Source organism: Trichomycterus rosablanca, chromosome 22 (assembly GCF_030014385.1).
Source record: "Trichomycterus rosablanca isolate fTriRos1 chromosome 22, fTriRos1.hap1, whole genome shotgun sequence".
NCBI classification, from domain to species: Eukaryota; Metazoa; Chordata; class Actinopteri; order Siluriformes; family Trichomycteridae; genus Trichomycterus; species Trichomycterus rosablanca.
The window spans coordinates 2,249,367-2,261,718 of NC_086009.1; the positions used below are offsets into that span (position 1 = coordinate 2,249,367).

At 43.4% G+C, this 12,352-nt stretch overlaps 1 protein-coding gene across 1 annotated transcript in view; it reads left to right on the plus strand.

Moving 5' to 3' along the window:
* si:ch211-195b15.7 (synembryn-A) overlaps positions 1-9,449 on the plus strand; it is a 31,651-nt gene extending 22,202 nt beyond the window's left edge. The window contains exons 2-14 of the mRNA XM_062984752.1: positions 1,173-1,269; positions 1,620-1,667; positions 2,212-2,229; positions 2,761-2,847; positions 4,543-5,039; positions 5,865-6,000; positions 6,078-6,266; positions 6,403-6,497; positions 7,213-7,363; positions 7,603-7,698; positions 7,778-7,922; positions 8,934-9,204; positions 9,320-9,449. Of these exons, the coding sequence (XP_062840822.1) occupies positions 1,180-1,269; positions 1,620-1,667; positions 2,212-2,229; positions 2,761-2,847; positions 4,543-5,039; positions 5,865-6,000; positions 6,078-6,266; positions 6,403-6,497; positions 7,213-7,363; positions 7,603-7,698; positions 7,778-7,922; positions 8,934-9,204; positions 9,320-9,449 (1,953 nt within the window). The 5' untranslated portion in view covers positions 1,173-1,179. The remainder of the gene's footprint in view (positions 1-1,172; positions 1,270-1,619; positions 1,668-2,211; positions 2,230-2,760; positions 2,848-4,542; positions 5,040-5,864; positions 6,001-6,077; positions 6,267-6,402; positions 6,498-7,212; positions 7,364-7,602; positions 7,699-7,777; positions 7,923-8,933; positions 9,205-9,319) is intronic.
* The last annotated feature ends 2,903 nt before the right edge of the window (positions 9,450-12,352 follow it).

Genomic DNA, 12,352 nt, shown 5'->3' on the forward strand with positions numbered 1-12,352 from the left:
CTGAAGGGATGTCACTGCGCTGAGTGATGGATCCTTATGCAAATGGACCATGCAAACTATAATCACACAGTGTGTTATGAGAGCCGACAGGGTGGAGATCAGATTAGTAAAATTGGGAGCTAAATCCACAGATAAGTCCGATTATAATACACCAGAGACAAACACACGGTGCACCTACAAGACTTTTACATTTACTGCCCAACAACCAGCAAAAGGTAAGAAAAGTAAGAATTAGAAATTATCTGAGTATCTGTATCAGTGTTAAAACCGGCCTAAAATGCTGGACTGAACTAAATCAGATTTAAAATACAGCGTTTTGGTATATTTTATGATTTGACTGAGTATAAGGCAGAATGAAATGATACGAATCACCTACATTAAAGTCACATCATCAGGATTTGTGTAGCCTGCTCGACCAGAATCAGCTGGTCAGTCAGTTTCTGATTTGTTTCGACATCTGTTCAGCAGAACTTGAATTGGAATGATAAGCTACAGATTTTAAAGCAGGTGGAGGAAATGTGAAGCACGTTGTACTGTGGACAGCGTCGACTGTGTTCCAGCAACTTTTTTTTGGTTGACCAAAAAACTAAAAAAGGCTTTGGGTTTCATCTGGACCTTGTCAGGCCATCACTGTTTCATGTACTTAAATTAAGTGCGTTCAATCTAGCACTCGTTATGAGGGCACAGAGAAGTCACCAGCTGTAGTCAGCATGATTACTAGAGAATGATCAGGCTACCAAATTTATTGACCAAATAATAAAAACCACCAAATAAAAAATAAGCAGTTGTTTATGTATATTTACGACCAACAGCTTTATATAACAAACAACCAACTTAAATTTGTAAAGTCACCAAAAAGAACAGTTATTATTATAGCCAAAATTATTAAAACCCCAAGACCGACATGGCGTACACGACAGTTACAAGCATAAGTAGATAAGACTTTGACATGACAGTCACAGCTATTAGTGGGTAGCTAAGAGACTGGTAGCATATAGAGCATTTATTGGAATGTAAAATAAAATAATGTATATACAGAAAGATTCCTAGTGTATACATTTATTTGAACATTATTGTTTATTTTACTTTATAAAGCCATGAAAAAAATAACTTGTAATTAAGCCTGCACTTTGCTAATGTGTCTATTTGTTTATAAAATGTGATTTTTAAAGACGCACAATGTCTGTAGACGTGGAGAAGATCATTCAGTGCATCCAACAAGGCGACCAGGACCGTGTCCAGATACAGCTGGATGACTACAACACAGAGGCAGGCACTGATTTCATTCATCTTCACCTGGTTGGGTTTGCAGTGGGTCCATTACCCAACAGAAAGAGAACAGAGTGAATAAAATAAGTGTGAAATTTGAGTCCTGCTGTAGATCTGATGCCTGTGGGGACTTTTGTGACAAAACTAGACACATAAATATGAAAGCGTGTCATGATAATCCAGTGTAATTATAATAAAGTAATGTTAATGGTGTCCTGTATGATGTGGAGTTATTTGCCAGTCGCATGGACGAAGGGAAAATCCTGCTAAGGGTTAATATATTTGGTCTGCATAGCAGTGGAACTTTTATTTATTAGTATTATTTATTAATAATATTTTTCTTTTGATAGTACGCCCAGTGTTTCTTTATTAACATGGAGGAACGAGAAAGGAAAAAGGTAAGGAACAACATGTACAATCATTTCTATTAAGTAAATAATACGCTTGCACAAAACCCTGACCTCAACACCTTTGGGATAAATTGAAGCTTGATTATCAGCCAGGCCTTCACATCCAGCATCAGTACCTGAATTTATGAATACACTTTTGACTTAATGGGTGCAAATTGCTGCAGACAATAGGGACGCTGTTCCTGCATGTGTGTACACTATACGGTCAAAAGTATATGAAATGTCCAACAAGCTCATGGTTCGCTACAGAGTGTTTATATAGTGGCTATATAGTGTAAAAGAACATATTAAACCTTATTTTATTGGTTTAAAATCTTATTTTAAAGGGGACACCTGAAATTTGAGTTGCAACTGTACATACTGTACATGATGTATTAAACATATGAACCAGTGTTACTGGTGGTGGAAAGTGGGACAATATTGAACTCATTATCACTGATTTCTACCACTGTTTTAAATAATAATAATTATTAATGTTTAATGCTTTTGTCTTTTCTCTGTTGTTTAAATCCGCCGCATTGATGTAACACAGCAGCGAGAGTTGGACGAGGTAACAGGACAATCATATATAAACTGATAAGTCAAAAGTTTACATACACTCATAAGGAACACGTACAGTTAGTCTTGGAAGTCTTGGGATATTCTGGACTGTTCTGGGACTGAATTCTTGGAACACATATTATATTGTTGAACTCTGACTCCAAATATTTGCACAAGCTTAGATTATTAATTATAATTTAATGTAGTTATATAATGTTATGTGATGTTGAACTTATATTGAACATTATAATTCCGCGTTAGTAATACATATTGTGCTTTGTGAAAATGTATTTAAACATCATCGTACATATTTTACCCTGTAGTTCTTTCCCTACAAAGAACATGAAAAGACGTGACAGCGGAGAGAAAATAGGATTCATACAAAATTATCCGAGAAGGTCGAGTGGTGAGATTGGAAATGAGAAGGATGTGAGAGAAATTGGATATTTTCCACACAAGAGACTCTGAGATAGAATCGAACCCTCCACACTGATGCAGCAGTAATTTTTTCTCTTTGTATGTGCTCTTCTCCACATGTCAGTTTCGCAGGAATAAAGTAAGAGACCACGTTCCTGACTCGGACTCAGCCGATGAGGACGGTGAGAATCCGGAGCTCATCTTACGCAGGGTGAGCACATGTTACACTGACCTGTTGGCTCGGCCTCTTCGTCCTGTTCTGAGCGTGTACTGGGACAAAAATCACATCGCATCACTTTCAAACACTTTTACTAAACACTGTATGAACTCTACAGCCAAATATTTGTGGCTGATGTATAAAATCATATGCCGTCATGAGGGACGCTGATTTCCTGTTGGTTCTAATTAACCACAAAGGCTCTAGTGCGGTCAGGAACTGATGCCTGATGTTAGGTTGTAACACAACATGCAGTGGGCATAAAAATTCATTCCAGGCCCCCATGTGGAACAGCAGGATTTTCCTCTAAGTTCAAATTTCCAGTCGGCAGCAGACAAAATTGGTCACTAGTCTGCTGGGTGGGATAAGACTGGACTATAAAGGGGGTTTTTGACACTGTGTAAGGACCCTGGTTAAGAGCAGTCAAGTTTTTCCACAACAAACGATTCACCCAAATATCTTTTACTGGAGCTATGAGACGCAAAAATCTAAATATTATTAGCGTTCTTTCTCTACCTGCAAATTTTAAACCTGGTACTGTAATAGACAGCAGCAGTAAAAGAGAAGAATGGGTTCGAACAGAAAATAAGGACAACTAAAAGCCACCTTCAATTTTAACATAAATACAGACTTAAGAGCTGCATATACGTATGAATTATGTTATACAGTATATTATATATGAATACAATATACAGTACATGTTTAGTATACATCGATCAAACATAACATTATGACCACCTTCCTAATATCGTGTTGGTCCACTTTTTGCTGCCAGCAAACAGCCCAGCAACTGTGATGCTCTGTGTATTCTGACACCTTTCTATCAGAACCAGCATGAACTTCTTCAGCAATCTGAGCTACAGTAGCTCGTCTGTTGGATCGGACCACACGTGCATCAATGAGCCTTGGCCGCTCATGACCCTGTCGCCGGTTTACCACTGTTCCTTCCTTGGACCAGTTTTAATAGATACTGACCACTGCAGATCGGAAACACCCCACAAGAGCTGCAGTTTCGGAGATGCTCTGACCCAGTCGTCTAGCCGTCACAATCTGGCCCTCATCAAACTCGCTCAGATCCTCACGCTCGCCCATTTTTGCTGCTTCTAACATCAACTTTGAGGATAAAATGTCGCTGCCTAATATATCCCACCTACTAACAGGTGCCGTGATGAAGAGATAATCAGTGTTATTCACTTCACCTGTCAGTGCTCATAATGTCATGCCTGGTCGGTGTATGTAATAGGGACAGTGGTAGCCTAGTGAGTGGGTAGAGCTTTGGACTATCAGTTGAAAGGTTGAGAGTTTGAATCCCAGCTCTGCCATGCAGCCACTGTTGGGCCCTTGAGCAAGGCCCTTGTTTGGCTAAACCAAACAAGCTGGGATACATGTCTATATGGCAAATAAAGGCGTTCTCTATATATTCCATATTGTGCATAATATATGTTATTGCACCTTGTATTGCACTGATATTGGTGGTGGGGTGACGGAATAAAAAACTGTTTTATAGAGAGAGTTATTGTTATAGAGTCTGATGGATGGTCATTTGATGGTCAATACTTGTCTATTCTATGAGTGGGCTGAACTAGCCAAGTATTCACAAGTATTCATGATGCTCGGATGTTGCGATATCCATATCATCAAGTCACACAGCTTTACTATGTTTCACTTTCTCTCCTGTGGTGAAATCAGCGACTGGCTGAAGCCCTGATCTGCTTCATCAGGACTCGCCTCCAGCCGGGCGTCCTGGGCGTGTGCCTGCGCACCCTGCGCATTCTTTCCCGTGACCGCCAGGCACTGGCACCCTTGATCACTGACTTGGCCATCCTCACCCTCACCCGCTTGGGGGGCATCAGCACGCCACACATGTTCCACCAGGATGAGAAGGAGGAAAAGGAGAAAGAGGAGTCGGCTTCCACAAACGATACCCGGATGAGCTTCGAGTCCCAGAGTGACCCCTGCATAGAAGAAGATGTCGCAGGGAAAAGGAGCAGCTGCTGCGAGCTGGACGGGGCTGAAGGGATTCAGGGTGTGCTGGAGAGAGGGAAGAAGGATACCAGGGAAGAGGGGGATGAGGACGGAGGTGAATGGTATGATGATGGAGAGGTGTGGAGGAAAGAGGCCGTGAAGGTGCTTTGTAACATCATCTACAACAGCCAGAGGGCGCAAGAGAGAGCCAGTGTACTACGGTAAAAGACTCTAAATCTTCTATGTTAATGTTTTTCATATCCAGGTCCATTATTATTTCCATTATTTGTCAAGTGGAGACGCTCCAGGCCCTACATGAGAAACATTCATTCACTCGTTGTCTGTTTCACTGCTTTGTCCTGATCAGGGTTGCGGTGGGTTTGATTCATTGAGCGAAAAGCTGGAAACACCCCAAACAGGTTGCCAGTTCATCACTGGGCAAACACACACACCCACATTCACACACACAAACACATTTAAGGTCTTAGTAGCTCCGATCGGCCTGACTGCATGTCTTTGGACTTCCTGTGGAAGGAAACCAGAGCACCCGAAAGAAACCCACACTGACACAGGGAGAACATGCAAACTCCACACATTAAGGACAATGGCTGTCAGGCCAGGGAATCAAACCCAGGCCCTTCTTACTGTGAGGCAACACTGCTACCCACTCATGCAGACCAGAAAGGTTTCCATTGAGTGCAGCACAGTAGGTAATGTGAATGCCACACCTTACCAGGGCTTTAGGGCCGTGGGTATAAACCTTGCCACCCACTGTCAGTGACAAGTATGGCATTAGTGGGATACTGTAACTACTCTAGACCCCCCCTCCCCTTCCCCAAATAAAAATGCAGAAGGTGGACTGACTGCTTTGAATTCCCACCGGATGTAGGTTGGCACCATGTCCAGGATGCACTTCTGCCAAGCAACCAGTGTTTTCAGGTGGTATTGGACCAATTGAAGCCCTGATCAGGATGAATCAGCTATTACAAATGAATTTGAAAGTAATTCTGTGTTTGGCCGTGTCTGTTTTCTTGATCTTTGACCAGACTTTTACCAGGACTTTCTAAAAAGCTGAAAGATGGCATCTGTTCAGGATCTCCAACCAGCGGGCAGTTTTATGACCTGCGGCTGCTTTTTCTCCTGACGGCGCTACGTCCTGAGCTCCGGCGCCAGCTCCAGCAGGTACGACCGCCAGGTGTTGAATAAATTTAGATGGTTGAAAAGTACTCGAACTCTCGCTTTTTATCCCATGATTCCAGGAACGTGGCGTTTCCATGCTGAGCGCCGCCCTGGAGCAGTGTTTGGAGGTGCGCTGGGCGGACGTGTACGAGGTCGTGACCGAGCCCACGTCGCCTCCTGTCGGTAGAGAGGTTTCCCAGCGAGCCATTGAGATTCTGAAGGTCTTGTTCAACATCACGTACAGCGTCCACAGACAGCAACCCGACGAGGTAGGACGGCCGGACTCACCCAGATTACTGACGGATATCCCTGCACCCTACACCAGAATCCTAAATCCACTTTCCACTGGTGCTGATAAGAGGTCATTAATACCGTAATCCACTGTCACACTGGGTGTGTTTGCAGGAGGATGCGGCTCTGTACCGCCGTCTAGCTGCAGTGTTGCGTCACTGCCTGCTGTTATCCTGTGAAAGTGAAGAGTTAACAGACGAGCTGCAAGGGTAAGACAATAAAGACTGCAAATTCTATTCTCAACCTCTAAAACATATATGCATGGTGCATTATGAGTTTTAGTGAATCCCCCAGTGTGCTTGCTTAGATCTAAGATTTGGTAGCCAAAAAATACATTATAATGTATTAAGATTATAAATCAGAGCTATCGTTGCTTGGGTGGCGCAGCAGTCTGTACGCTTTCTGATCTCTTGGTACCAGAATAGAGATACCTTGATGGACCAAACCCTTACAACTGAGTAATCAGCTGAAAACCCAACGCCAGCCTACTGGTCAAACCCATGTCTCAGTAGTGCCATTGTCCTTGTTGGTCATGTCTGAGGAATGAAAGGCCAGATGGGGAATTACCTCGTACTATCTGGTCATGAGCACAAGAGTTAAAGAAATAAATACACTCCTCCATATGAGATACTGGTCGGTGAAAGGTTGGGTTCATCAGCTGCACAACCAGCATGGGTTTGGTGCATGCAGTGGTTGCTAGAGCAATAAGGAATTGGAAATGACTAAATTGGAAGGATGAATTGAGGAAAAAAAAACCCAAACAAGTAGATAAATAACAATCCTTCTCAGTGAAATGCATTTGTGTTATTTTCCATAAATATTTATTTATTAATGAGGTGATTAATTGTGGATCAAGTTTGTATAAATATTGATGAATTTAATTGGATTTTAATTGGTGACCCTTTACCTCCCTTCACCCTACAGACAAACGATCAATGTGCTGTCAGCTCTTCCTCTGCAGTGTCTGGATGTTTTGGTCTCCACGCGTCTCTCGGAGAGTTCGAAAGAGTCCGCTGGCGTCAACATGGACTGTGTCCACCACCTGCTGCTCTTCATGGAGAGGAAAGTGGACCGAGTGAGAGACACAGACACACAAAAAGAGAGTTTAATTTAGCTTGGAATAACTGATAACATAGAAAAATGCAGCAGGTATACGGGTAAAGGTGTTGGGATGTGGTGGAGCAGCTGGTAGTTTGATCCATGCTTTCAATGACTGTCTGTAAGGAGTCAATTAACACAATAGAACGTCCAACACCACCAAAGTAACACTAGAAGTTGCTCTGTATGTGTGTGTGTGTGTGTGTGTGTTCTAAGGGACACAAGCTGAAGGAGAGGCTGACACCGGTGCTGAACCTCCTAACCGAAAGCTGTAGGGCTCACAAAGAAACCAGACACTACCTCAGACAGCAGGTACCAACCACACCCCTACCTCACTCACATCACCGGATTCACCTGTCTGATGCGAGCGCTCTGTTCTTTGATCGATCAGATCCTGCCCCCGCTGAGAGACGTGGCTCTGAGACCAGAGCAGGGGGACGCGCTCCGGAACAAACTGGTGCGACTCATGACCCACGTGGACACTGAGCTGAAACACTGCGCCGCAGAACTGCTATTTGTGCTTTGCAAGGAAAACGGTACGGAAATGAACACTGTGAAGGTTTCTTTAGTAATTCGGGTCGATGTAGATACCTAGTGGTGGTCACTCAAGCTGCTAATAAAAGTAAAACGTTAGATGTGAATAACTGAAGTAGTAATAAAGGATGTTAGAAAAGTAAGAATTGGCCATACATGTAACATTGTCCACAGTGAAGCAAGCAGAGATATTTACTTTCTTTACATAGCATCATGTATGTCCATGGCAATGCAAAGCATCATGTATGTCCATGGCAATGCAACTGTGTACAGTGTATTGTAGCCCACAAGCCAGAAGCTTCTAACCAGCGGCTCTCATGTTATATAAGATCATCCTGACTAATTTCCTCCTAGCAGAGGATTAAAGTTTGGCTTTTCTTTCTGACTGTGGCAAAAGAACAATAGTCTATGTAACATGAGTTCAGTCGAACTAGTCCTATTTATATAGACACAGAGAATTTATTAGCTTGTAGTAAATAATAATGACTAAGGAGAAATTAGGCAGCCATGTCACCAAACTGTGTGACAATTTTTGACAAACTAGGCCAAACTAAATCTTCTTCTTCCTTGGCCTTTGTCCCGTTCGGTTGCGGGGTCAGCTCTCGGTGGATTATGATCCGCATTTTACGCCGGATGCCCTTCCTGACACAACACTCCCTATTTTATCCGGGCTTGGGACAAACCAGGACAAACCAGGGCACTACAATGCACTGGTTTGTGCATCTAGCGGCCAGGTATCTATAGGACAATTCAGTGTTTCCAATTAGCCTGGAGGCATGTTTTTGGACTGTGGGAGAAAACCGGAGCACCCGGAGGAAACCCACGTGGACACGGGGAGAACATGCAAACTCCGCACAGAAAGGACCCGGACCGCCCCACCTGGGGATCGAAGCCAGGACCTTCTTGCTGTGAGGCAACAGTGCTACCCACCGAGCCACCGTGCCGCCCTAGGCCAAACTGAATGTTACCAAATTAAGTTCTATCATGCCTGTGTGTGTGTTTATGTGTGTCAGTGAGCCGCTTCGTGAAGTACACAGGTTATGGGAATGCGGCAGGTTTGTTGGCAGCTCGAGGTCTCCTCTGCGGGCGTAGCTCGTCCCCCCAGCCTCAGTACTCCAGCGACTCGGACTCGGACACAGAGGAGTACAGACAGGCCAAAGACAGGATCAACCTGGTGACAGGGCGAGTGGAGGAGCCCCAGCCGGACCCCATGGAGGGAATGACCGAGGAGGAGAAGGAGGCTGAGGCGGTGCGCCTCATGGCTATGTTCAACAGGCTGTCCAGGTGTGTTTGGGCTTCAGATATGTTTAAGTGTGTACTTTCAGTTACCCTCTGGATTATCTGGATTATCTGGATTAAATCCTGTTTTGTATTTCCTTTTCTATTGTTTTTTTTTTAGGGATAAAATCATTGAGGCGATGTCATTGACACCGGATGGACGACTAGAGCCGCTCTGTGGCCGTATGAGGAACAGCACCCTGCAGGAGGAGGAGGAGGAGGAAGATGCGGACAGTAATGATTTAGATTAGCCTGACATGCAGGAAGTTAAACTCCTCATCTCTGTTTATTCAGAATGTAATAGTAGTACTAAAATCCAGTTCTGTATCTAAAATAACACACAATGATCTGATATTTATTTATAAAACGGCACGAGTGCAATACACCTGTTTTGCTATTGGTTTGTTTTGCCTATTAAGCATTAGGGAGGCTTCTTCCACCCAGAGCTTGGCAAGAGACTTAAGTGCTGCCCTATTTATACAGGCAAAAGTGAAATAACACCACCAAATCCAACCCAGACTCAGGTTCTTTGCTGTGTGGAGTTTGCATGTTCTTCCCATGTCTGCGTGGGTTTCCTCCGGGAGCTCTGGTTTCCTCCCACATTCCAAAGAAGTGCAAGTGAGGTGAATTGGAGCCTATCCCAGCTTTTCAATGGGTGCAGGGCACACAGTAACACCCTAGATGTGGCGCCAGTCCATTGCAGGGCAGACACACACACACACACACACACACACACACACACACACACACACACACTCATTCACCAATAGGGCAATTCAGTTTCTCAAATTAACCTGACTGCATGTTTTTGGACTGTGGGAGGAAACCGCAGCTCCCAGAGGAAACCCATGCAGACACAGGGAGAACATGCAAACTCTGCACAGAAAGGACCTGGACCACCCCGCCTGGGGATCGAACCCAGGACCTTCTTGCTGTGAGGCGACAGTGCTACCCACTGAGTTTGATATTAAAAACGTGAACTGGTGAATCTTGTGTAACCAGTAACTACCTGTCCTGTCATGAATGTAACCATAGTGTGTAAAACATGATGTTAAAATTATTAGATAATATTATTAGATAATAATAAATACATTTATAAGTCCGTCATAAAATAAAGACATCATTAAAAAAATAATTTAACCACCAAGTCTGGTTTAATAGGGCAAGCCGTAGACTAGTGGTTCGGATACTGGACTAGTAATAAAAGATCGCTGGTTCAAGCCCCACCACTGCCAGGTTGCTGCTGTTGGGCCCTTGATCAGGGCCCTTAACCCTCAATTGCTCAGATTGTATACTGTAACTGTACTGTAAGTCGCATTAAATAAAGGCGTCTGCTAAATGCTGAAAATGTAAATGTTCTGTAAGTCTGCCATGAAATACAAGTTTATCAGATGCATCCAAATACATGAGCTGGTGCGACAGAAATGCCACCATGTGTAGCTGATGCTATATCCTAGACTAAAGATTAATAATTGTAAAATTTGGGTATATTTGGGTTGAACACTGGGGGGTTCGTGCCATCCTAAAACATCCCTGTTATGTCAACATCTGATGGGAACACTGTAACACCCTAACATTAAACAAAGCTAGTGAGTAACACGTTTATCATTTTTATTTATCTGTTTTTTGGAGAACATTCTGAGCACGTCTGAACATCACATCAGCACATCCTCACACACTCACACACACACACACACACAGTATATTGTGATCATGGCCTTGGGCTGCTGGTTTGTAAGAATGAGCAAAAAAAAAAACAGCACAAAAAAGGTGCACTGGCATTTTCATGCATTGGCGAGGGCGTAGGATTCGGGAGCAGCCCTGCAGAAAATCCTTTTCATAATTTCGAAACGGAGCCGAAAGAGAGAAACAGACAAAAGAACGACAGCCATCAGCACCGACGGAGAAACGCTGGCCGGGTTGCCATGACTGCGTCGCCATGGTAACTACAGGAATCCGGAGTTCTCCGGATTTGAGGGATTTTTTATCCCCTACCCCCCGTCCGCCCCCCTCTTTCCCATGAGCGGAGTGTTTACCTCGGATGAGGTTGAAATCTAATGCCGCGCTCGCTGTAATGAAAGGATATTAGCGGCTAAATAAAAAACATTTCATTTCCCGCCGCTCTCGCAGACACGCTCTCATTCACAGGCACGTGCTCGCCGCAGGAGGAACCGGCGCGAGGGTGGTGGTGCAGCGCGCAAAAAGGGGCCCGTCGGCGCATCGTAACGTGAGCCTTTGAGTCCTCGGTGACTCACGTTTTGCTAGCGGGCATCCTTTAGCGGCATGGGTGCCAGGCTATGAGTTAGAGTGAGAATACGGAGACAGACGTGAGTCAGCAACATCGTACCTACAGTACAGGAGATGATTTTGAAACCTGATTGTAAAGCATAATTAATCAATCAATCAATCCAGAGATTACCCGACATCCAGTATTTCACCCCGTTAGCTCATCGCTCAGTCGCTCATGGTGATTTTAGCCTGGAAGTGGCTGCTTATTCATAAAAACTCAATCCCTAAAACTCCGTATTAATAGTTTATGAGCTGTTGTTGCTCGCAGAGGCATTCTGAAACTTGGTAGTGATCGTAATAACAGAATACTGACAGCCTTTCTGCTGGAACGTTCTGTGAGCTGAATGAGAGGTTCCGAGACTTTATAACTGGACGGGTATCCAAACCTTTGCATATTCCACAAGTTCTATTCTGCTTAATTCAATTTTTTTGCTTAAACAAATATAAACAACTATGTATTTACATTTGCAGATTTTTATAGTTTGCTATTGAGGTTGTGTTGACTTACCATGACAAAATATAGAATTTGACCAGGGGCGTCCAGACTTCTGCAAACAACCGTATTACACATAGTGTATATTAATCCTTTTAAAAATATTAAATGTGATATAACATAGATCTTGAGTTAGGACATTGTGTAAACTGCAATAAAACAGAAATCTGTGATTTGCTACTTCTTTTGAATCTTTATCTCACTTTTAATGTTTTGTCTGACCAACTTGATTCTATTTTGTAAATATAAACACATTTTGAATTTGATTAAACACACTTCAAAAGTTGGTACAGGGGCAAAATAAGAGTGACAATTTTAAAGAACATTCAACTTTGGGAAAGAATTGTCAATCAGTTCAAAAAAGAACTGCAT